Source organism: Aquarana catesbeiana, linkage group LG02 (assembly GCF_042186555.1).
Source record: "Aquarana catesbeiana isolate 2022-GZ linkage group LG02, ASM4218655v1, whole genome shotgun sequence".
Classification (NCBI taxonomy): Eukaryota; Metazoa; Chordata; class Amphibia; order Anura; family Ranidae; genus Aquarana; species Aquarana catesbeiana.
Genome location: NC_133325.1, coordinates 500947399 through 500974573, shown reverse-complemented (window position 1 = coordinate 500974573; position 27175 = coordinate 500947399). Strand labels below are relative to the sequence as shown.

Sequence of the window (27175 nt, the reverse complement as noted above, 5' to 3'; positions counted from 1 at the left end):
AAGTGAGTGCAACCTCCCCCTGTGTGTGTCTTGCCCCCCCTCCACTGTGGTCGTTGCAGAGTTATTTTACATGCTGTATACTTTTTATTTTTTATATTTCGCTTGGCATGTTCATCATTGTCACTGCCTGTATACACGGAACGTCTACACCTGCGGGTCATTTGCAACACAGGCTGTACACCTTACAGCTGTAAGGTAAGCGGCTTGCAAACACGGAGGTGTCCTCACTGAAGATCCCCCCTCCCTTCACGATTGGACTTGTTTTGTGTTTCTCATCACGTGTTTTTGCTTTTTGGACTGGATGATAGAACTAATATTCATGTTTGTCCTAGGGATTTGTCACTTGTAGTTCACCAGGATCTGGCACGTTGTTGCTAATGGGGCACTAGCCCACATATATTTTTCTTGCATTATATATATATATATATATATATTTTTTTTTTTTTTGCATTGTGTCATTATTCACCCTATTTGTGTTGGTATATGCATTTTTGTTTTGCTATATTCAAGCAGTCACTGTTTCACGATTACCTTTATATATTAGGCTTTGTCTGCCCGCAACATGTCATGTTGATCAGCTACGTTGCACTGCACTGCATCCCCACCATGTTTTTAGCATGTAGGATCTATTCATGCATTGGCCCGTTTCTGCTTTTTTAGTTCACTTTGCCACTTTAGTCATCTTTGTAGCTTCCCCCCCCCCCCCCCCCCTCTTCATCACAGTGCAACTACCATCTTCCCCCACTTATGGCCAGTTTCTTGCTTTTCTCCCTTTTCCGGTGTATATGAACTGAGGGAACGGTAACCTGAGCCTGGAAAGAGCCGAATACTCTACCATAAAGGCCCTGGCTGGGTTTAAGCCATCCGCCTATATTGCTTGCTGTTTCGGTAAGGGCAACTTACTACTACGGTGTTTGGGTTCTTCAGTTGGACTGTTAACTAAATTTGTGTACATGGAGGTGTTTTGGTGATCTGGAGTGCTTTCCTTTGAGGATTAATTTGGATTTTCAATTTATTTCAAGATATATATCTAAAGTAATTCATTGGACTTCTAGCGCAGTTTATAATTTAGACAGTGGAACCCCGAAAAAAAGGGACCCCAGTCCTTGAAGGTTTTTTTAACGGAGCCCAGCGTGATGGATGAAGATTGGGTATGTTTGGTTTTACCACAGGATCCTGCGGCGGGATAGGGTAAGTGGAGTTTCCTAAGGAAATGAAAAACTTCCTTTGGATTTTTAAAGCGCACTTTACCAGAGCTGTTAGTGCTTCGTGGGCAGTGCATCACCAAGCCTCCATGGCTCAAATCTGCAAGGCCGCACTTTGGTCTTCAGTCCATACATTCACTAGATTCTATCAGGTGGATATTAAAAGGCATGAGGATATCTCCTTTGGGTGCAGTGTGCTGCAGTATAGGTCCTGAAGTCTGATGGTGCCCTGTTTTGTTTGTGTCTCCCTCCCCTCAGATGCTCTGGGACATCCCATACAGTTATTACTAAGGCTCGGTGTCCCGTGATGTCCGATAAAGAAAATAGGATTTTTTATAACGGCTTACCTGTAAAATCCTTTTCTTGGAGTAAGTCACAGGTCCCTCCCTTCTTTGGTATACACGTGTATTGCTTTGCTACAAAACTGAGGTACTCCCAGTAATGGGAAGGGTTATGTAGGGAGTGAACTTCCTGTTTTAGGGCGTGCCAGTGTCCATCACCTAAGGTGGCCTATATACCCCACATAGTTATTACTATGGCTCTGTGCCCCATGATGTACTCCAAGAAAAGTATTTTACAGGTAAGCTGTTATAAAAATCCTCTTTTCCTCTAATTTTAACGAGTGGCCACGTGTCTTGTTGAACTCCCTTCCGCGAAAAAGTTGTATCCCTATTGTGGGGTCACCAGTATGGTATTTGTAAATTGAAATCACATCCCCTCTCAAGCGTCTCTCCTCTGGTTGTACTTCTGTAAGGTTCTCCTCTCTCCACAGAGAAATGCTGTAGCTCTGTCAGTAATCCCCAAACATGTCCAATCATCTGAATTTACCACAGGTGGACTCCAATCAAGTTGTATAAACACCTTAAGGATGATCAGTAGAAACAGGATGCACCTGAGCTCAATTTTGAGTGTCATGGCAAAGGCTGTGAATAATTTATGTACATGTGATTTTTATTTATTTTGATTTTTCAAATATTTCAAACAAACTTCTTTCACATTGTCATTATGGGGTATTGTTTGTAGAATTTTGAAGAAATTAATGAATTTAATCCATTTTGGAATAAGGCTGTAGCATAACCAAATGTGGAAAAAGCGAAGCGCTGTGAATACTTTCTGGATCAGATTTCATGAATGGGTTTTTTCAACCAATTTAAGACCGCTCTCATTGACCAACATGGATTTCACCTGTCATGCGACTTGGGTTTGCACAAGTTGGATCCCAGGTCGTGGCCGTGTGAACCGAGGGAAATACAGGGTGTTTTAAAGCAGTCACAGATAAATCTTAGAATACTATTTTCCTTTTATCTGTTTTTTTTTGTTTTGTTTTGTTTTTTTGTAAGAGAAGTCCTTGGAACTTTTTAATAATGAGCATTGCAAGCCTGTTGTATGACTAACTTGAAAGTAAAGAGGATTACTATTAACGTACTATAGGAAAAGTGCTCCTACCTTTTTTTTTTTTCTGTATTGTGTGTTCTTGCACATTTGAGACACACCTTTTGCTTTCAACTTTACAGCCAAGGAATACTACGGAAAGTAGTGGCTTTGTACATTTAAAGTGCACGAAAATGCAAAATTTCTAATTCTTACAGTACAGGACACAGGATCTTGGTCTTACCAATGGGTTATATGCAGCTACCATCTGGTGATTATATACTGGCAAAAAAAATGCTGCACTGTAGTGACATTCCTGGTATTCCCCTGCCCGCTCCTAGCAAGCCTTAAGCTTGTCATAGATGAGTAGAAAAGAACAAAAAAATGTAAACATTCTTTCCATCCAACATTTACTGCCTTAATCATGGTGTTGGAAATTTTCAAGCAAATTTCAACATCACTCTAAATTTATAAATTTGTCACCCTTCCCTCTGGACTGTTCATGACACCCCAGTTCTTTACAAAGGTGCTTTCCCTTTTGATCCATTCTCAGGGCATACGTGTGGCATGATACCTGGATGATCCCCTTTTAAATACTAGTCCCCTCCCTCAACCCTATCAGACAACATTTAGATGATAGTATGGAGATTTGGTTGAATCCTCAACCTTTTGAAAGTCATCACTGGATCTGACTAATTAGTACGTGGGCGTCCCACCTCAGCCTGGACATTGTTCTTCCCTCACTTTGTCCTGCTCTGTAACACCCCAAGGCAATTTCTCTATTTTGATGTGGCTTATGTGGGTAAGAGTCTACTTGTCAGCTGCAGCCTCTTTTCAGCAATTGCATTCTTCATTTGTCCTTCCTTAAAGTTTATGCAGGAGGCTCTCTGCTTCTGTCTTATCCACCTAGAACAAGGGTTTTTTTTTTCTCAAGTCTGTCCCCTAAAGATGGGGTTTCTTTTGGAGATCACCTTGTGATCGAGGGCCTCCTGGCTGGGGGGGGCGAATGCCCCACTCTAAACTGTCAAAGAGGTTCATAGAGTTTTTTTATTTCAGTCTTTTCAAGGTTCCCAAGAACTATTCAACCTATTCTGGACCTCTGTGCCTTCATGAAAGTACAAGAGTTCAAAATAGATTCAGTATAGTCTGTGGTGGCTTCCATCCACCAGGTGCATATGCTGGCGTGTAAAAATTTCAAGAATGCCTACCTCCACCTTCCAATTTATCTCAAGCACCAACAATATCTCTGAATCGCAAGAGAGAGAGGAATACTACCAGTTTGTGGCCCTTCCCTTCGGATTTACATTGTCTCTTTGGGTTTTCACCAAGGTATTTGGCTCTAGTTCTTGCTTTGTAATAAATACAGATGGCTTGTAAGCTACCTAGAGGAACTTCTGCTTTGAGCGGACTTCGTTTGATTGGTTTCTCAACCTCAAAAAGCCAACCCTGGCTCCATCATTTTTGCTGAAATATCCCAGTATGACTTTGGATACAGGCGTGGCCAGCGTGTTCGTTCCTTCAGAGAAATGTCAGATTTCAGATGCACGTTCCTCTTCCGGCCTTCCACATGTTGGTGACAACTTGCCCCTGCATGCAAGCTCTGGGCCCCAATTGGGTCCTCATTTGAAGTGATGCCAACATCACACGCAAATTCTGCAACGGGGGATTCTCTCCAACTGGAGCGATTTCTGTTGCCCGTGATTGATCCGAGCATGCTATACCAGACGCTTGTCCGGCAGGTCAGGAAAGGGGGACACATGCCCTTAACATGTTGACGGGGACAATGACCTCTTCCCACAACCATGGCCAGTGATTGTGGAGGTCTGCCGGCAGGGGGCTTATTGGAATCTGTAAGCCTACTTTAACAATGGGGCCCCCCAGATTCCACCCCCCCATGTGTACATAGTACCCCTACTCATTCACCAAAAAAGTTTACTGTAAAACACAGGAGGCAGTTTTTGACATGTCCTTCGTTAAAAACACAAAAACAATATCCCTCGGTGTAGATCCAAGGTCAGTCATGATTCCTGCTGAGAAAGTGCTGTGAGGTGGGCAGAGCCCTACCTGCCCCAAGGCACCCCCACAATTTTGAGGGCATGTGGCTTGGTATTTGTCCTAGATTGTAAGCTCTAACGAGCAGGGCCCTCTGATTCCTCCTGTATTGAATTGTATTGTACTTGTACTGTCTGCTCTAATGTTGTAAAGCGCTGCGTAAACTGTTGGCGCTATATAAATCCTGTATAATAATATATTATAATATAATAATAATAATAATATTCAGAAGGGAGGGGGGTGCGCGCTTGCCGCCCCCTACCCCCCCCCCCCCCCCCCCTTCCCGTTTTTTCTGACCTGACCTGCCGGGCTGCATACTCTTCTAAGGGTCTGGTATGGGTTTTTTGGGGGGGAACCCCACACCATTTTTCCCTGATTTTTTAAAATTTTTTTTAATGACGATAGTTCTTTGTTTTGTATGCAGCTCTCAGTGGTGAACCCCGCTGACAGCTGATGACTCATCAGTTAGGGGCGTCCACTCCTTAACAACCATGACAGTTGCTGAATTTTAAGGACGCTGGTAGCCGCCCACTACTTAAAGAGGAAGTAAAATCTTCCTTTTTTTTTAATTGTACCTACAGGTAAACCTATAATAAGGCTTACCTGTATGTACTGTAAATATCTCCTAAACTTGCACCAGTTAGGAGATTTACTATATACGCTGCCACCAATGTCATTGGCGCATGCGCTCTGAAGAAACTGCCGCGCTGTTTCTTCAGGGCCCTGTGCCATGACTGGCGGCTCCTGCGCACATGCCCAGGAGTGGCGTCATCGCGGCTTCGGCCACTCAGCGCCGGAGCCCGGAAGAAACTCTGGGCAAGATGTTGGCCGTCTCAGCGGTGTGCGGGCGCCACTGCGAGGGCTTCATTCTAAGGTAAATATTTCATAATGAGCTAGTATGCAATGCATACTAGCTCATTATGCCTTTGTCTTACAGGTTTGTTTTTTTGTTTTTTTCAAATAGAGTTTACAACCTCTTTAAAAACACCGTACTGTTAATAACTTTGCCGGCTACCGACAGAAAGAAAAAAGAAAATACCGTTTTGTGAATGGAGCCTAGTATCTCTGTGTAATGTTTTATTCACATCTTTTAAAAAAAAAATTGGTAATCCTGTTATGATTATTATGTCCAAAACACTATACGTTCCTTTTAATGATCTGTTAACATACCTTGTGATGTTTATTGAATGTGGATGCAAATGTATGGTTTACCAATGTCAACATACAAAATATCCTCTTTAGTGCAGTGGTTCGTGCAAAAGCTTGCACTTAAATGGTGCATAATTTGGTATTCCTGTTTGAAAGGTGTCCTGTTTGTTATATAATAATATTGAAATCATTGGGTAGAGTTTTATTGGTCTGTATTTAAAAAAACAACAACTTGGTAACCATGCAATAGCTAGTCTGTCTAATGTCCTGCACATTTCTATCAAGTGAGGCTTGTTTCAGAAGTAAATTAACAAATCGGCTACATTTTATTTGCTAAGTAAACTCAATTGATTATATTTGTTTGTTGCAGGTTTGATATAATCTTTACATCGTTTTTCTGATATTGGGTGAAGACTGTTTACATGCTGAGGATAGCAGGTATGTGTTGTGTACAGAACTAGACAACCTACTCTATAGCTGGCACTTTAACTGGATTTTCTTTTTTCTTGTTTCTTCCCCAATTGCTACGAAGTACCTGTACCATAAGTCACGGCTGTAGCCCTTGACAAATAAAATGGGCCATTTGAAATCAAAGGTCTCATTCTTATGCGCGCACCAATCCGTATACTTGTACAAAGAGCCATCTTCACCTGCGAGGAATTTACAGGTGTCTAGGGCAAGGCAGCCTGTTTAAATCAGTGACAGGTGACCTGCCGCATGTACCTGCACCCTTCTTCAAGCTCATCCCTGACACCACATCCATACAGGTCTAAAGCATGGATCAGCTCTACTATTTTGTGTACATTTTATTTAATTTCTTAATTTTTCTTAAAATGTTAAAAAAAATGACAGCAAAAAATTCTCCATGCCTCTTACTAAATACAGTATTTATCAGCGTATAACACGCACCTTAATTTTAAGAGAGAAGTTTCAGGAAAAAAACTTAAATTTTAAATAAAGAATTTTGAAGCAAAATAAGGGTCAAGGCCCATCAATGCAGCCTTATCAATCAATCCTATCTGCAGCCTCGCCATTGCCCATTATTGCAACCTAATCCATGTCCATCTGCAGCCTTGCCCATCATTGCAGCCTGATCAGTGCCCATCTGCAGTCTTGCCCATCATTGCAGCTTAATCAGTGCCCATCTCCAGCCTTGCCCATCATTATAGCCTGATCAGTGCCCATCTGCAGCCTTGCTCCTCACTGCAGCCTGATCAGTGCCCATCTGTAGCCTTGCCATTACCGAAATAGACAGAGGTGGATCTCCTTTGTACTCGGCTCGGCGTCATGCCCAGTCCTGCTCCTTGGCCCGCATCCTATGATGGACATAACGCTGGTCCAATGACGGGACGTCAATGCTAGGAGCTGTCCAGGGGGTGGGACTGGGCGTGACGCCGAGTACACAGGAGATCCGGCTCTTTCTATTTCGGCGACGCTCGTCCCCCTCTTTCCCCTCTGTGGCAGCCTATATAAGCGTATAATGTGCACACGCGATTTTTCCCCCTACTTTAAGGGGGAGAAGTGCGTGTTATATGCAGATAAATATGGTAACTTGGACTGTCTACTTTCCAAAAAGGGGTCATTTGGGGGAATTTGTACTGTTCTGGCATTTTAGGGACCCAAGTAATTAGGCAGTCACTACATCAGGATTGATCAACTTTCAAATATACGGTAGATCCCATGGTTTGTAGACTGTAACTTATTGCACAGTTTAAAATAATAATAATAATAATATGCACTGATTTGGGTTATTTTTACCAAAGAAATTTTGCAGAATATATTATGGCTGTAATTTATGTAGAAAGATTTTATTTGCTATTGCTATATTTTTTAACAAAAACGGAAAGAAATTTTTTTTTTAAGTTTCTGACTTTTTTTCGTTTATATAGCAAGAACCCAGTGGTGATTAAATACCACCAAAAGTACACTCTATCTGTTTCTAAAAAATTATAAAAATTTCATATGGGTACACTGTTGCATGACCAAATGGCATTCAAAGTGTGACAGTGCTGAAAGCTGGCCTGGACAGGGGGTTGAAAGTGTTTGGTATTGAAGTTAACCACTTCCCGCCCCGGGCCAATACCTCCATTTCTCTCCTACATCTAAAGAAATCATCTTTATTTTGCTACAAAATTATTCAGAACCCCCAAATATTTTATATATATATATATATATATATATATATATATATATATATATATATATATATATATATATATATATATATATATATATATTTTTTTTTTAGCACAGACCCTAGAAAATAAAATGGCAGTCGATGCAATTTGTACAACCATATTTGCACAGCAATTTTTCAAATGCAATATTTTGGGGAAAAAAAATACACTTTAATTTGAATGCAAAAAAACACAATTTCTTTATCGGAGATCATGGGACACAGAGCCTTAAGTAATTACTTAATGGGTTATAGGCCACCTTCAGGTGATGGACACTGGTTATACCCAATCCAGGAAGTTCACTCCCTATATAACCCCTCCTCCTTCCAGGAGCACATCCGTTTTTTCGCCAGTGTCTAAGGTGTTGGTCATGAGTGAAGAGGTGCTCTGAGGAGCTCCAGGAGGGATCCATGCTGGATTTAAATACCAGATCCATCCAAAGTGCCACTAAGGCCTAAAAGGATGGTACCTGGGGCCTCGTATCTGAAGCGTGAGGTTTTGCCTGTAACGCCTCTTTGTAGGGCTGGACCCCAGGAACCCAGGGCTTTGGTCTTGCTACATTACATAGCTTTCCTGGTGGGGTGCTTTACAGGTCCAAGGGAGTTGGAACCCCGATATCTAGGGACCCGGTCCTTGAAGGTTTGCTAAACGCAGCCCGCCGTGATGGGTGAATGTTGGATTGTCTGTTAATTCAGCAAATCCTGCAGCGGGGATAAGGTAAGGGAAGAAACTTGGGTATTAAAAACACTTATGTATTCTTCCATTAGGGAAAAAATGTTGTCATGCCTTAATTCTCCACTAGAGGGAGTCTATGCACATACCTTACTCTGTTGTCTTCACTGTGAAGCTCAGTCTGTGTGTGGTCGCAGCAGTGTGTGCAGGGAGATTTTTTTCCAAGGTAAAAGAAATCTGCAAAATGTTTTCTTTCTCCCCCCTGAATGTACCAGAGGGTTGGGGGACATCAGCGCAGTACCCCCCTTACATTACACCCACCCCACCCCCCCCCCCCCCGCGGGGGGTACGGAGGTCCCGCTGGTACTGCTAATTTTGATTTTTCACGGGGACAGAGTGGTGTTACACTATCATCCAGACTTTTTGCCAAAAGTAGTTTCAGGTTTTCACCTGAACCAAGATATTGTCCTGCCATCGTTTTTTCCAAAACCATGTTCCAGGGAAGAAAAGTCACTACGTTGTCTTGATGTGGTGGGAGCAGTGAAAATCTATTTAAAGGCAACTGCTCAGATTCGTAAGACTGATGTCTTATTTATCCTGCCAGAAGGTCCTAAGAAAGGACAGGCAGCATCGAAATCCACTGTCGCTAAGTGGATTTGGCAAGTGATAATTCAGACTTATGATTTAAGGGGTAAGATTCCCCCTTTTCATGTTGAGGCGCACTACCAGGGCAGTTAGTGCTTCTTGGGCAATGAGTCATCAGGCCTCTATGGCTCAGATCTGTAAGGGCGCAACTTGGTCTTCAGTGCATACATTCACAAAATTTTATCAGCTGGATATAAGGAGGTATGAAGATATCGCCTTCGGGCGCAATGTGCTGCAGGCAGCAGTATAGGTCCCCAAGTCTGGGGGTACCCTCCGGGTTGTGTCTCCCTCCCCTCAAGTAGCATTACTATGGGATGTCCCATTAAGTAATCACTTAAGGCTCTGTGTCCCATGATGTACAATAAAGAAAATAGGATTTTTATAACAGCTTACCTGTAAAATCCTTTTCTTTTGAGTACATCATGGAAATACAGGTCCCTCCCCTCTTTTTTGGGATTTAAGTGTATTGCTTTGCTACAAAAACTCACGTGCTCCTGGAAGGAGGAGGGGTTATATGGGGAGTGAACTTCCTGGCTTGGGTATAACCAGTGTCCATCACCTGAAGGTGGCCTATAACCCATTAAATAATTAATGGGTCATGTGTCCCATGATGTACTCCAAGAAAAGAATTTTACAGGTAAGCGGTTATAAAAATCCTATTTTATATAACCCAGTTTTGGTAAGGTATAAAAGATGTTACGCCGAGTAAATAGATACCTAACATGTCATGATTTAAAATTGCACACACTCTTGGAATGGTGCCAAACTACGTAAAAATCTCCATAGGTGACACTTTAAAATATTGTACAGGTTACCAGTTTAGACCGCTAGGATGGTTTTTACAAGAGAGAATCATCGGCTGAAAAGATAGATACCGAGATGATGCCTGTAGCTGCAATCATCATTCCGTTATAACCACTTCAACCGAAGCATGTCATATGAAGTCCTCCAGGCAGGAAGTAGTTAAAGAAAGGGTCAGTGATTACTTATTCTGCGAGTAGGGCTGCTCTACATGCAGCTGCATAGATGTGAACCAAGGGCTTGTTCACACAAATTTGGAGGATGGAAAAACCACATGGTTGAGTCGTTTTTACCATCCCTAACTATCCCCTATTTAGCTGCAGAGGTAGTAATCGAGGTGGCACATATGCTGTAGCCACAGTTGGAAGCAATACACCCCTGGTGAATAGGGCTGCACTGCAACCGCTGCGCATTGCACGCGGTTGTGGCATGGTGATGCTGCATTTAGGGGGTTACACCAGGCGGTGAGAAGGCAACATATCTCTTATAGACCATTTAACACCACATGCGGTCCAGTGTTTTTTTTTTTTTGTTTTTTTTTTTGTTTTTTTTTTTTTTTCTGCATCAAAAATACATGGATAGTAGGTTATATGGTTTTCACACCAGTGCGGTCAGTTCCAGGGTTAGAACAAGTAGAACATGCAGCATTTTTTTTTCTGCATTGAACTGTATGGGTACACAGTAAAACACATCAGAAATGCACCGGAACACACCAAAAACGCACTGAAAAACACATCCTTATCTAGCCTAGGATCACACTGGTGCGTGCAGAACACTGCATGTAATTCACACAGGAATTGCACCACATTCCTGTGCACATCACGTCCGATATCTGTGCGGTGCGATTTCAGTCATACATTATGATGCAGGACCCTTTTTTTTTTTCCCCTCCGCACCTGAATTGCATCACATGGGTGTTCACACCCATGTGATGCGATTCTAGTAAAAAAAAAATCTACTAGTGTGCTGCTAAATAACTGTAGTGAATGACTATATAAATAAGTGTAATGAACTGCTGCAACTACTCTAACAGTACACTCAAATGGATAATGCCAATAGTGTGCTGTTCAAACCCTTAATAAAAGTATTTGGTATCTACATTATAAATTGCCAAGTGATAAATCAAACTATTACAATTAATATATACACACAAATAAATCAGAACAACCAATAATGTAAAATACATATACAGTAAAGTGTCAACAAAATATATAAAGTGCAAATTCAAGGGAAAATAAATGTCCAAAGATATGAATTAATCAGGAGGCAGTCCACACTTTCCCAAAAGTATATGTGCAGAAAAAATGTGAAATACTAAAAAACTTGTAACCACCTTTTTACCACTAGGTGCAGTGCACGCTCACCTTAGTATTTTGACCACAAGGTCAAAAATCGCCATATGTTTTAACATTGGGAAATGCTTCACTATTGAGGTTTTGTTCTCCTTCACTTAAAATGGTCCTTAGAATGGGGAATACTTCCGTTCCATAGCTGTGTAGCTCAAAATAAAACATACATTCCGGTCATCGTGTATTATATCAAAACACTGTATGTTTATTGAAAGCAGATATCCTATACACTCACATGGTGATTGTATAATGCATGTACATAAAAGTAGCAGAAACTAAATGATCTTGCAAACCCGTTCACCTGATTCTGGGTCCTGGAGACAGAGGAAATGTGCGACACGTTGCGTCACTGGTAATGTGACTTCCTCGAGGTCAGATGAGGCCAGAGCGACCAACCAGATTTTTCTGTAAATGTGAACTTTAAGGTACACACTCATTCCACCAGATCAATAGGAGTTCCCTGTATATTTCGCCACCAGGCCTCTGTAGCCCAGCTGTTTTAGGGCTGCCACCTGGTCATCTGTTCATACATTTTCAAAGTTCTGCCATGTGGATGTCCAATCTTCAGATGCAGCTTTCAGCCACAGGGTTCTTACAGTGCCACTCTGAAGTTGGGTTTTTTTGACCTTTGTTGTTAGGCCTGTTTGGCACCGTTCTGTTTGCCTAGTTGTTGCCCACCCTTCTCATTCATTGCTTGGGTACGTCCCAAAGTCTATGAATACTTTGCCTGTGTCCTGTAAGATTAAGATTACCTGTAAAGTCCACATCTTGGAGTACAGTACAGGACACAAACCACCCTCCCTTCTAGTCCTTAGTTACTCTGCATTGCCTTCTACAAAATTGAGGATTCAAGGAGTGGGGTAGGATTACAGGGAAGTTGCCCAGTGAATGTGTCTTCGAAAGCTTACCAGTGTCCAGTCACCTAAAGGTACAACTTAATAACCCAGGTACTGTAAGCAGCTGAATCCCCCCAGCTACTCGTGTCCAACTGTGAGTATTTAACCAGTCCTAACTGTGAGAGTCTGCATTTCAGTACCCATCTCCCCAGCTGACTGGCTTTAGGTCCATGTTCATATGACGTTTTCTTAAAATAGTCAGAGAGACCATGTCTTTGACCATATGTGTATTCAATAGTAATATTTATGGAGAATGAAGGGAAGACTCTGTATTTCTAAGCCAGTAAACAAATCTAAGCTTTGTGTAATTTATTATTCTTTTTCACTTTTCTCCTTAAAACCGTAATGGATACATTGCTTTGCACCATGTGTTGGGAGGAAAAATCCAATGTAGGAGTACAAAGGCATGAAAAATATGCTTTTCCAACAGTAGCCACTTGTTCTCATAAATTATAAAGTTGAAGGGTTTGGAAGAGTTAAGAATTTATTGTAGTTGACTGTGAGACGCAACGTATACTTAAAGTACAATTAAAGGCTCTGTATGACTGTCTAAGCGAGGACCAAATACAGTTACTACTGATGCAAAAGCCTCCTAAAACAAAAATTCCCCTTCCCCTTCCATGAATGAACCAAATGCAGCGTGCAGGACTAGGTGTGGTCAGATGCTGATTGAGAAGCTACGAAAAAATCAGCTGACGGACTTTGTACACCTGCTACAGCACGACCAAACCAAGCGGTACCGCTGCCAAATGCGTCCTTTTTAAATGAATGGTGTTGTGTAGCAACAGCGAGCCAATTTTTATGCTCCCAATTGCAATGCAGGTATCCCAGTCAGCCTCGCCTGCATTGTTCTCTGAAAAGTCTATTCACTGTGGATCGTTCTTCAGAGACCAATGCAGGTGTAACCAAGTCCTTACAGGTTTAGGTGCAGTTTACAATAAGCATCGTCTGTAGGGATGGTGTTGCATGCTTAGCACACTTGTTTGTATTAATGAACACAACTGCGCAGAAAATGCAGGAGTTACCCCATCCATTGCAGAAAATACAGAAATCACGTAAAAACATGCTAAAAATTCCCCTGCCGTGTATGGAAAGCTGATTAAATTGCATGGTAAAGATGCAGGATGCATAGGTTTAAGTACAGAAGTGTGCATGGACCTTAGCAACCAGTGGTTATCTCTAGCACTCTGGAAATGTTTGCCAAATTATTGATTTTATTATTTGTCTTGTTATATTCTGAAAATCAATGGACACAGAATCTACATGACATGGTTAAATGAGTAAAGAAAACAGAATAAACATGCACATGAAGGTGTTTATTGCTGGCTGTGTAATTCTCCTTATTTGTCAGGGAGAAATGGCAGAGAGAGAAGTATCTGAAGTTACAGAAGGAGTTCAGACAGATGACCATAAAAAGGCATAATTCTGCAGAACAGGGACATAGATTAATTGCTTGGAACAGCATTGCAGCTTGGCGCAGAAACCCATGTGTCCTCCCAGCAATCCTCAAAAGATAGATATAGATAACTAAATGTGTGTGTGTGTGTATAATAAAAATATATATATCGAGAGAGATTGATTTTTAACAATTTTTATTTCTACGTTTTTTAAAAGTTGAAATGTAATTACTGTTTTAAGAAGTTGACGGGTCTAATAAACTCGCATATCTCCTCATTTCCAGGCCCTATGCCCTTAAGGAATTGGTTTCTGCCTCTCTCGTCATAGCCAGGCTGTTGGTGTCTCTTAGGCTTTTTACCCTCAAGTAATATGTATTCTAGATATCCAAGGCCACTACCTGGTTCTATGTTCACAGGTGGACTTAAATTGCTCATCTTGGAGCAGGAATTGACAAATTTCCTTTGCATCTAGAAGCCAGCTAAAAAAGTTACGGGCCAGTTTTTTTTTTTTTTTTTTTTTTTTTTTTTTTTTTTTTTTTTTTTTTTTACTACAAAAGCTTTTATTTCAACGACAAAACCCTTTCTCCTTGTGTGGGCTGACAAAAGCCCAGGCACCAGGACACAATTTCTAGTTGCCACGGTGACCTGGCACCTGGGATTTGTCAAGCACTGTCTTGGAGTACAGGCATTCCCCACTTTTAAGTACACAATGGGACTATAACATGTATGTAAAATGAAAATGTACTTAGTGCCAGTTCACACTGATGCACTGTGACTTTGTTTTGTTTTTTTGTCCTGTGTAAGGTGCGAATTTACCGCGATTTTAACGCGAATTTCAGGAGTTGGACATAGCTGCGATTGATGTACTAGCCAATGGAATCATAATTTAAAATAAAAAAAGGTGTTAACTTCCTGTGCACTTCCTGGTTTTTGTGGAGAGTAGTGTGGTGGAATTCGCAGATATCTGAGCCAACAATGTGATTCCAGAACGATTTACATTGATGTCTATGGAGACTAAATTCGCAACGCTTTAAACTCGCACAAAACCCTTTTTTTTTTTTTTTTTTTTATTGCATCACATTCGTAGAGGAATCGCAACGTACGTATGTGAACGACCGTCATTGAAAACAATTACTTTATGGATGACATGCAAATTTAGAATGTTTTTGACGCATCACATTCGTTATGAACGCGCATCAGTGTAAACCGGCACTTAAAGTGAAGCAATACCTTTTTTCACTTCTCAATGCATGTACTGCATTGCAATAGTAATTTACAGGCATAACTGCTTACCTAGGCAAGCTGGCTGACCCCAAAATCAGATCTGTTTTAGTCCTGGGTCCCCTCTCGATGCTCCCCAAGTTTGGTGTCCACATTCACTTGTTTTCTTTTTTTTTGGATAGAGTGGAGAAGGATAACATCTCAGGTTTTCTTATTGCTGTCTGTTTTCCTGACAGAAAGTTTTCCCCTCGCTTTTTTTCTCTTTTAATAAACACGAAGGTAGTAATATGCAGAATCTCTCCAACAAGGAAACAATAAAAACCCTGAAAAGTTACAACCCTCCCTGTTTAGATTGCCATGGTAAATTTTAATTAAGCTTTTTTTTTTTTTTTTTTTTTTTTTTCTTAGTTTCCTTTAGAATTTGACAAACAATACCATCATGCGCGAGTACAAGCTCGTGGTTCTTGGTTCTGGAGGTGTTGGGAAGTCTGCACTGGTAAGCAATAACTGCATAAATTCAAAAACAAATTCATTTGTCTTCACATTTCTTAAGGCTTCATGTACACTTTGAGGTGATGTACGGCTAAAACGTTCCTATCCTGAACGCAATTCTTCCATTTTCAGGAGAGGGAGGTTGAACCTCCCCTAACTGGGGGAAATAAAAAGCCAGACGCTCCTAAACTCAAATTTAGGAGGTGTAGTGTACGTGAAACCTAACATAATTTGTTAAAGGCATTTGGTTGAGGCTAATAGTCTAGGCCCTTTCTCGACCCATGCTACCCTTTACCCGCTCTGTTGGTTTTTCTTCATGTCTAGGATGGGTACCTCCATACACTAATTCTAGGCATTAAACAAACGTCTTTACAAATTTTACAATCTCGCTATACCAAGTCATTCCTAGATTTTTTCTCTTGTAGTATATAACTGTTGTTTTCACAAGGTAAAAGAATAGTGTTGTTTTGTAAAACAGTATAAGCCCTGACCGTTTTATTTATATATATATATATATATATATATGCAAAGCTCGCACTTTTTAGCCTTGGGTAGCTTGTGTTGTGGTTAGAATCCCAGTCAGGTTTTTATTGCTGTCTGTGTCCCCCCACTATGACTATTCACCCTTACTATTGTTAATCATTGTCTCTGGTGCAGAAAGCGATGGGAAATCCATAATGTTTAAGTTTTCATTAAACTAGAGGAATGAGAGAAAATCTTCCACTGTCATGAATGGTAAACCCATTCATGACAGGTAAGCTATTGCTTTTACAGTAAGAATCGCTGTATAAGCAATAACAGTGTAAAATAAAAAAAATACCCGATCGCTCCCCAGAATAGCACGATGCCAATATGGTGACAATTAACTACTCTGATGACGGGATGTAAAAAAAAAAAATTGAATAACTTTTTTTTACATTTATTTTGTATACAAATTTTATTTTTTTTTTCTTCACTTTCCAAAGAATTGTGACAGAAAATTACAGCTGCAAAAAACTCACCATGCCTCTTCTTAAATACGTTAGACTACTTTCCAAAAAGGAGCCATTTCGGAGGAATTTGTCCTGTTCTGGCATTTTAGGGCTATACTATAACTTTCACACATACCAATTAATATACGCTTAGGCTAGGTTCACAACTATGCTTTTTTTTTTTTTTAAGGGGGCAGCCCCCCCCCCATGTTGAGGGCCCTCCCTTTCCTGACCTGCCGGGCTGCATGCTTAAAAAAGGGTCTGAGATGGATTTTGGGCGAGATCCTATATAATTTTTCCAAAAAATTTGGCATGGGTTTCCTTTCAAAATCCATACTGGACCTGAAGGGCCTGGTATGGATTGGGGAGGAGACCCCACAACGTTTTTTTTTTTTTTTTTGCAGTTCTTTTGACGTTCAGCTTTTTTTTTTGCAGTTCTTTTGACGTTCAGCAAGCCCGCTGACAGCTGATGACTCATCGGTTAAGGACGCAGTGGCCGGCTTCCCAGCCCACTGCTTAACCAGCTATACGCTGTTTTTTAAAGATTTTTTTTGTTGTTTTAAAACGCATCAAAAATGCATGTTCGAATCCGCCCCCTAAAACGCGCCTGAAAACCACATCAGTGGGGTCAGTGTAAAACCCATGCAACTGCCTATTCAGAAAGAGGTCAGCAATGGCAGCCCCTCTATATTTTTCCCATAAAAGGTTTACTTTATTATTTTATTTCATGAAGTGTTACATGGATTTATTATTGTTTGTGTTTGTCTTCTAGACAGTGCAGTTTGTTCAGGGAATTTTTGTAGAAAAATATGATCCCACTATAGAGGATTCATACCGAAAGGTAAGTTGACAAGACTTTATGTAACTTAAAGTATATCATTTTTGTTTAGTGCTTAAAGTGTTTAACTTTACAAAAAAAATGAAAAGGTGAAAGAAAACCTTACAGTATACCCTCCCGATTCCTCTGGTCCTCGCTGCACTTACCTTTTTATTGGTGATTACTTGTCACTGCCCATGCAGTCAGTGTAGCGGTCTGGGGATTTGAATTACCCACTCTATCCGCTCTTTCTTTAAAGCTTCCAGGATGGATCTGAGCGATTCCGATTGGCCAAAAGGCCATGTGCCAGTAAAATATCAACTGAAAAATCTCTCCTGCGATATGCGGAAGGCCTAAATACAACTGTGCGCTGGCCAACCGGAATTGATGTTGCCTGTCCTGGAAGCCCTACAGAAAGAATGGGAAGAAGAGCAGGCCACTACACCAGCTGTGGGCAGTGACCCATGAGGGTAAGTGCAATGGACAGCCTGGGAGAAGGGGTTGGGGAGGGTGTTGGGGGGGGTTCACCTTTACAATTGTGAAAAGGTGAACTTCTACTTATACACTTTTGTTGCTACCGTCGTAAAGGTTATGGTGGAACACAATCACATGCAGCTGGCTAGTTCATTATACCTAACATCAGCTGGATTCCTCCCTGTCCTTCCCTGGTTTTGTGACCATGAATGAGAATTTTCTCCGCAACTGTGCCACTTAACACACGAACTCGAATAGCTGTGTACCAAGACTTGAAACCCCCCTCCCCATCACTACACACAAATGACAAACTTAACATAAAACGTACACATTGGAATCATTTTATCGCAAAACACCAACATGGTACACATGCCACTGTGGGTCAGGCATTGCTGGAAGGCAAAGGTATGTAGCCAACCTGAAGGTTGCTTATTTACAGTTTTGTGTGCCTTCACCATTTTGAGAAAAGATACAATTTAAAATATACAAATATTTCTCATTTTCTAACTTTATATGGTTTGTTTAGATGTAATAGGAATTTTATAAGTTACGGTGTGTGTATTCATTATTTAGTATGGTTTTGATGAACATTTGCGCAATTATCTACTAAAATTCTACAAAATCAGTAGCGCCATCTTTTTATTTTACCACTCCTGTGCTTTCAGAAAACACATGGTTTGGGGGGGTCTTTTACATTCTATAAGTGAACAATGATAAAAAAAAGGAAACATTGCACAGATGGCCTGGCCACCTGAGGTCAAAGAAAGGGCCTAGCAGTGAAAGGGTTAAAATTACTGCTACCAAATACTGTTTCATTTCAATTTTCCACATATGAATCTTCCTAGTCTCATTAAACAGGTATATTTTTGGCTAATGTTTATGTACCTGGGCTTCCTCCCATTTGAATTGGTTAATAATGTGCTTAATAGAAGCATAACTATACACATCGGAAATAAAATGTTTAATTCTGTTCACCCAGGTTATGTTCTAGACAACCCTGCCAGATACTGTGCAAAGTACTGATAATTAATGTTTATTTGCTGGAGTTAGAGCCATGCAGCTTAGTCAAAGCTCTGATTGGATAATGAAGAAACAGTGGCTCACTGAGATGCTCTCTCCCCCCCCCCCCCCCCTTTTCTAAATTGCGTTTGTTAGATTCCTTGGGCCAACGTTGCTGCCTCTTGCAGTCTGATGTGCTGGTAATTTCAGAAGGCGGTCTCAAAAACCGATTGAGGTATTCCTTGAAAACATATATTGGGGAGCATTATCAAAGTGGTGCAAGAACAAGCTTGCAGCACTCTTTTAAACACAAAAATTGAAGCAGATGCTGCTCAGTATATGGCATAACTGCACATATCCATATAACCATATATATAACCATGAGCATTGTATCCCTAATGTTGTCAAACCACTCCAGTTTTAGACCTCATTCACTGGGGAGCTTACACCCATAGTCCATGAATGGTCTGTGACTTTAAGCAGCTAGAGCCACCTAGTGCTGTGTGCAGGCAGCCCATTAAAGTCTTTGGAAATGCACACTGTCAGCTTTTCGGGCTGCTCACCCACACAGCTGTCAAATTGGGATGAGGGGCTGCGTCTCAATAGACATGAATGGGCTGCCGGCACGTAGCACCTGGTGGCTCCAGCCTGTTACAGGCATGGTCCATTCATGGACTACAGGGGTGCTCAACCGGTGACCCGCTGAGCCCTCTGATGTGGCCCAGGACCCCCTACTCTGGGATGGTGGGTTGGCACGCCCAGGTCATGGGTTGCCAACCAGCCATCCCAGAGCATCAAAGTGAATAGATCCGGCACTGAAGGAAGCAAGTGGCTACAGAGGAAGCAGAAACCGCATAAGCCGATGCTTCCTCTGTAGCGCCGGCTCCTGTCCCAGGCGAAGTGCAATTAGCTATCACTCAGTCTAGGGCAGGAACATTTCTAACAGCTTAGTGATGCCAGCAGGACCTGAAAGACAAAAAGGTCAATTTATTATTCACATAATTTTGCAGTGGCCATATTGGGGTTATTAAGGCCGCTTCCACGCTGATCGGTAGGTGCAGTGCACATGCGTCTTTCCTGCTGGTTAGCTGCACTGAGCCATAGACCGCACCATTCATGATCCTACTTCAGATGTGGGGCCATAGAAAATGGTACGGTATGGTATGGTTAGGGCGGAGCTACTGGCATTACACGATACATTCCACTGATTGGCGGACAGAAAAAACGTCAATGCTCACGTTAAAGGCATTTTTCCCAAAACGTCTTTCAGGACAGCACCCGAGAGAGATCATGGCTCCTCCTCCCACAGGAAACACTTCCTCAATTAAGTCTTTAATTGGAGTCCTCCACGTTGCCTCGTCATTTTTTTGTGTTTCCTCCAGCTGGAGGAACACCTCTGGTGGGAGCCATGATCTCTCGGCTTTCCTGGGAGACACAGGTTCTCACCTGTTAGGTCTTTTTTCCTAGGAGAGTGATCCTCCCACTTGCCTCCCAGATGGACGGTCCCGTGGGCTCCCTCTCCCTCTTCCGTGCTTGGGGAGAGCCTGTACACTTGGGGGTGCTGCTTCCATTTTTTGCCAGACAGGCAGTTGTCATCCGTTCCCCGCTGGCTGCATTTGCGGACAAGCGGTGGCGGCCGCCATGTTTCTGGTGGCAGAGGAGCGCCTCAGCCACGTCCCGTATGGGAAGAAGCAGCACTTCCGGGTTGGCGTGCGCGTCATTTCCAGCCGCAAAGCGCAGAGGGAGAGGGCAGAGTCACCTGGTGCCTTAATTCTGGGTCCAGGTCAGCGCAGCAGCGTTTTCGAATCTGGAACCGTTCGTTTCACCACGCGTCCGCAGACAGCTATGGATAGCGATGCAACGGATAAGGGGGCAAGCCAAGGCGCCAGCAAGGCTAAGTTAAGGGACTGTGTCCTCTATTACTCTGGGCCATTTTATCCTGTGGGGGGTTACTCACCCTTTCCCCCCCTCCCACCCCCCATCTCCCTGGGAATGTATGTTGCAGTGGCTAGTGTTAGCATATCTGGCCAGCAACAGGGGGTTTTTAGGTGGTGGTGGTGGCTTGCTGGGCACATAGAAGTAAGATGTTATCTTCCCTAGTGCACCTGGGTGTCTTATCTGTGCTGTGTAGCAGCCTTTTAAGCGTGGTTCCTTGTCTCTTTTCTGTTTGTCCAGGCCAAAGGTTCTGCCCAACCAGTCAAGAAAAGGTGCCCTGTCTGCGATGAGAAAATAAGCGATGTTTGGACCAAAACGCTTTGTGCAGGTTGCATTGCAAATCTAGTCAGGGAGGAGTCTCCATCCATGTGTGGCGATTTGGTTACAATCATAAAGGATGAGCTCCGGGCCACCTTTCAAGCTTTTAGGTCAAACCTAAGAGAGGAACCTGGTCCCTCAAGGAATCTTTCGGATCCACTGCCATCTTCAGAACCCCAAGGCGGCTCTCAAATATTTTTAGGGGTCCAATATCACAGGACACTTCCCAAGGGTCCGTTTCCCTCGCTCCAGATGAAAGAGATTCTGAGGAGGAGGAAAATGAAACAGATGCTGCTTCTAAGTACAAAATGTCGCTAGAAGAGGTTGGAGGACTCCTGAAAGTAATCCATGCCACTTTGGGGATAGAAGAGGAAAAGAAGGAACTCTCCCTGCATGACCGCATGTATATAAAAACTGAATTTCCCCCTAAGGTAGAGATGGAATAGTGGCGCTGGCCCTAATACTTGCGGGATAAACACTAGTGACGTTTATAGTGCTAAGATTATACTCTAAGCAATACTAAAAATACAGCAATAAGTGTAGTGGATAACACCTCTACGTCCACATCTTAGTGTGAATTAACACATGCCATATAGTGACTCAATTAATGTATGAGAATAACACAAAAAACTGAATAGACAGTGATGATGTCACAACTCAAAATACACGTGAAACATCAATATTGTTGACACCCCGTGATAAATATGTGTACTGGTGTCAAACTCTCAGCATACAAGAAGCATAAAATTATATAAAAAAACTGAAGGGGGTTGAGATGAGAAGGCAATTCCAAAAATAAAAGTGTCTCCAGTTGACAGTGCTGCAAATCCAAGTGTCCACCACACCTCAGTGACGTGATTCCACTCCCTTGTGAATTTCAAACACACCAGCTGTAAAGGCCTCCCACTGTCGTGTTTGGTCAAAATAAGCCTCAACCCACTCTTATAGGGGTTAAACAACGACCACTGTTATCCACCGCTATATATTCCAGACTGTCTCCTTAGGATGATGTTTCACATAAAGGATGAGAAGAAATGCTCCAATAGTGAACGCCGATGATAGTCTCACCAGCCCGCAGCAGACAGTCCTCCGCGCCCATACACTAACCCTCGCTCCGTGCCCGTCTCTCCTTCCTCCTTCACTCTCCCTTCTAACTCACGTATGGGATTGCCGTGTAGCCACGCCCCTTTGGGCATGGCTACACGGGCACGGAGCGAGGGTTAGTGTATGGGCGCGGAGGACTGTCTGCTGCGGGCTGGTGAGACTAACATCGGCGTTCATACTCCCTGGGTCAGCCGTGGCCATGTACTGTTGAATCACTGTCTGCTGCATGTTTCGCTGTGATGTTATCTGGCTGCCATGTATCGATCTGCCCATTGATTTTATTCACCATGTGAGTGTATTAGCATTTGCTATGGTTTTGAATAAATCCTTTTAAAACGGTACTACACTGTTTTTTTATTTTTTCTTCAGTTTTTCTTCAGTTTTTTTTTATATAATTTTATGCTTCTTGTATGCTGAGAGTTTGACACCAGTACACATATTTATCACGGGGTGTCAACAATATTGATGTTTTACGTGTATTTTGAGTTATGTTATGTGACATCATCACTGTCTATTCAGTTTTTTGGTTTTTGTGTTATTCTCATACATTGAGTCACTATATGGCATGTGTTAATTCACACTAAGATGTGTACGTAGAGGTGTTATCCACTACACTTATTGCTGTATTTTTAGTATTGCTTAGAGTATAATCTTAGAACTATAAACGTCACTAGTGTTTATCCCACAAGTATTAGGGCCAGCGCCACTATTCCACCTCTACCTTAGGGGGAAATTCAGTTTTTATATATTTACTATTTTAAGTGGCAGCTTTTATTTTATCTTTATTCTATCCATTTACAGCGCAGTGGTGGTAGGACAGATTCTTTTGGGCGGTTTATATTTGTTCACCTACAGTCTTTATGACCACATGTATGCTGGTTTAGGAGACTCAAAAAGCCGTTCTTTTCCAGTCCATTCAGTTATCACTGATATGATTAAAAAAGAGTGGCTGGAACTTGAGAAAAAGCCATTCTTTTCCCGGGCTCACAAGAAAAGATTTCCATTTGAGGAAAATCCTGATTCTATATGGAACAAGGTTCCAAAATTGGACTCTACCTTTTCTCAGGTCTCTAAGTCTACGGACCTCGCCTTTGAAGATATGGGCACTCTGAAGGAGCACATGGATAAAAGGATGGACCTGCTTCTTAAAAAAACCTGGCAATCGGTGATGAACAATTTAAAACCGGCAATGGCAACAACCTGTGTTGCAAGGAATTTAGATCACTGGGTTAACCAGCTGATGGTCCATGTTACAGCGGATTCCTTTAAAACAGGAGATTCTAGACTCCTTTACAACTCTGTCTGCAGCAATATCATATATTGCGGATGCGTCTGCGGAATCTATCCGCATGTCAGCCAGGTCAGCAGCTTTAACTACTTTTTGCCAGGAGGGCCTTATGGCTGAAGACTTGGCCAGGGGATGCTGCATCTAAAAATAGACTGTGTGGTATTCCTTTTGCAGGAGATCTGTTATTTGGTTCGGAGCTAGAGTCCATTCTTGACCATATGGCAGATAAAAAGAAGTAGTTTCCGGTCAAGAAGAAACGGGTGCAAACCCGTAAGCATTTTTTTCGGCCCCAAAAAGGACAGCAGGAAGGAAAAACTCAGGGCAAGAAGAAGCCATGGTCTTCTCAGAAGCCCAAAGGTAGGAGTGGAGTGCTCTTCAATCCTCCTGCGACCTCTGGAAAATCGCAATGACTCCCTCAAGGTCGGGGGAAGACTCCAAGAGTTTCTTCCTCAGTGGAGAGCCATCACTTCAAACCAGTTTATTGTAAATATGCTCTCCCTGGGGTATGCAATAGAGTTCACAGAAGATCCTCCAAAAAGATTCTTGATGACAAACGTCCCAAGGGATCCGATCAAGGCTTTCGCCATGAAGTCCCTAATTCAGGAACTGAAAACCCAGAAAGTCTTTGTTCCAGTCCCGACAGGGGAGTTCTTCCAGGGTTTCTACTCACATGTATTCCTCCTTCAGAAACCTTCAGGAAAGTTCCGTCTCGTCCTGAATCTCAAAATGCTGAACAAATCAGAGTACGGAAGGTTTCGGATGGATTCCATTTTTTCAGTAAGAAACCTCCTGTATCAAGGGTGCTACATGGCATCAATAGATTTACAAGATGCCTACCTCCACATTCCTATTGCCGCCAGGTCACAGAAATATCTGAGGTTAGAACTGAAAGAAGGGAAGAAGGTGGTACATCTGCAATTCAGAGCACTCCCGTTTGGTCTGTCATCATCCCCAAGGGTGTTCACGAAAATAATGGCCGAAGCATTGGCGCCTCTGCGTCTAGAAGGAATCTCAGTTATTCCTTATCTGGACGATCTGCTGTTTTTTGCACAAACCAGAGAAGGTCTTCAAGAAAACTTGCTCAGAGCCCCAGTTCACCTAGAGTCCATTGGGTGGATCTTTAAACCTTCAAAAATCAAATCTGATTCCCTCACAGGAAGTGTTATTCCTGGGTTTCCGTATCAACTCTTTGGAGCAAAAAAATTTTCTTCCAGAGGAAAAAAAGAAAAAGTTGGTACAAGTGGTATCACTGCTACAGTCCAATCAGATTCTGTCCATCAGGAAGGTCATGTCAGCATTAGGAACCCTGACCTCTTCCATACCGGCCATCCAGTGGGCAAAGCTCCATTTCAGACCTCTGCAAAGTTTCCTGTTAAAAACCTGGAATCACCAGCAGGATTCACTAGTGAAGATCCCTACATCGGTGAAAAGGAGTCTTTGGTGGTGGAAGAACCAGACAAGATATTCAGAGGGTCTGATATGGTCCTTCCCAACCCAGGTAAGGTTAACAATCGATGCCAGTTCCTGGGGTTGGGGGGCCTATATGAACGGTCGGTGGGCCCTGGGCTCGTGGTCCACAAAAGATGCATTGAGTTGCTCAAATTGGAGGGAACTAAAAGCTATAGAGATAGCTTTACTGACCTTTGCAAAAGAAGTCCAGGGACAGCATACTCAGATCCTGTCAGACAATGCCACGGCGGTGGCCTACATAGACAGGGGGGAACCAGAAGCAGAGTTCTGCAAAACCTAGCAAGAAGCATTCTAAATTGAGCAGATCTCCATACTCTATCCTTGTCCGCGGTCCACTTAAAGGGGACCCTAAACAGGGTAGCGGACTTCCTCAGCAGGAACCAGGTATTAGAAGCGGAGTGGCAATTGAATCCAGAGGTCTTCCATTTGATCATGAACAATTGGGGGCGCCTAAGAGTGGATCTCTTTGCGACCCAGGAAAACTCGGAAGTGTCTCGTTTCTTCTCCCTGAACAGGAACGAGGCATCACTGGGAGTGGATGCTCTAGTGCACAATTGGAAATTTCACCTCTGTTACGCTTTCCCCCCGTTTCAGCTTATCCCTCGGTTCATAGCAAAAATCAGGAAGGAGGATACAACAGTGATCATCATCACTCCCTTCTGGCCCAAAAGGCCTTGGTTTTCATCCCTTCTTCAGATGCAACTAAAACCGCATTGGCACCTTCCGTTAAGGAAAGACCTTCTGTTGCAAGGTCCTCTGCTTCACCAGGAAGTAGCAAAGCTAAAACTCAAGGCCTGGCTACTGAGGAACAGCTCTTTAAGAGAAAAGGTTTCTCGGATAGGTTGGTGGCTACCCTCCTATCCAGCAGAAAGAAGGTTACGAGAGCAATATATTCCAAAGTTTGGAAACCCTTCAACTCCTGGTGCACAGCATCTGACAGATCACCAAAACAAATTTCCTCTGTTCTTGAATTCCTGCAAGAAGGAGCGGACAAGGGCCTAGCGGTCAGCACCCTCAAGGTTCAAGTTGCTGCACTGGGGGTATTTCTGAAAAAATCCATTTCATTAGAACCCTTAGTAATCAGATTCTTCAAAGCTCTCACCCAGGCTAGACCAGTAGTGATCAAAATCTGTCCAGCATGGGACTTATCAGTTGTTCTACAGGCCCTGACCAGGGAACCTTTTGAACCCATTAATTTAGCCTCCCTGAAATTAGTTACTTTGAAAACAGTTTTTTTATTGGCTGTTACAACAGCTCAAAGAGTCAGTGAGCTGCAAGCCTTATCAATCAGGGAGCCATTCTTTTCCATTTTTTCAGACCGAATTGTTCTGAAGACGGATCCTAATTTTTTACCGAAGGTCGCTTCGGTCCAGAATCGAACTCTGGAGATACTTCCTACCTTTTGTTCTAATCCATCGGGTAAGAAGGAAGAAGAATTCCATACCCTGGATGTTAAAAGAGCTGTCTTGAGTTACTTGGAAAACATTAAAGACTTTAGATGTTCAGATGCTCTATTTGTTTTATTTTCCGGTAGTAAAAAAGGAAGACAAGCTTCCAGAGGAACCATTGCCAGATGGTTGAGAATGGCTATCTCAGAAGCCTATTCCCTTACAGGTCAAGAGAGTCCAGTGAATGTCCGGGCTCATTCTACAAGAGCTTCGGCAGTGAGTTGGGCAGAAAAAGCTGGCGCCACCCCCGAACAAATCTGTAAGGCAGATACTTGGACAAGCCTGACAACCTTTGCCCATCATTATAGGTTAGACCTCATGACGGCTGGGGACCAGGCTTTTGGAAGAAAAGTCTTACAGGCTGTTGTCCCACCCTAAATGGAGTAAGTCTCGATTATCCTCTCGGGTGCTGTCCTGAAAGACGTTTTGGAAAAATGCAAGTTAGACTTACCGGTAACTTGTTTTCCAATAGGCTTTCAGGATAGCAGTAACCCGCCCTTTTTTTATGCTGTTGCTGTAATACTATGATATAACTGTCGCTTATGTGTTGCAGCTGGGGCTGGAGTTCTCTACAAACTACTGACGAGGCAACGTGGAGGACTCCAATTAAAGACTTAATTGAGGAGGTGTTTCCTGTGGGAGGAGGAGCCATGATCTCTCTCGGGTGCTGTCCTGAAAGCCTATTGGAGAACAAGTTACTGGTAAGTCTAACTTGCATTTTTTCTAAACCCGTATGGCCCCTGGCAGTCCGACTTGCAGTGGAAACGCTCACCTGAATAGGCCGGACCATTCTAACCCTTCCAAACTGTACCGACCCGAACCGTTCCACTCAGTGGAAACGAGGCATAAGGGGTTAATCCTCTGTATTATGTAAAACGGCTGTTTGATCCTGGTTTCTCTGATCACTCCCCTTCTTTCACTGAC

General features: G+C 42.6%; 1 protein-coding gene across 1 annotated transcript in view; it reads left to right on the top strand.

Annotated features, from left to right (window-relative positions):
• Window positions 1-27175, top strand: part of RAP1A (RAP1A, member of RAS oncogene family) — an 85075-nt gene that overhangs the window by 34628 nt on the left and 23272 nt on the right. The window contains exons 2-4 of the mRNA XM_073615741.1: window positions 6148-6215; window positions 15344-15431; window positions 17171-17239. Coding sequence (XP_073471842.1) covers window positions 15375-15431; window positions 17171-17239 — 126 coding nt within the window. The 5' untranslated portion in view covers window positions 6148-6215; window positions 15344-15374. The remainder of the gene's footprint in view (window positions 1-6147; window positions 6216-15343; window positions 15432-17170; window positions 17240-27175) is intronic.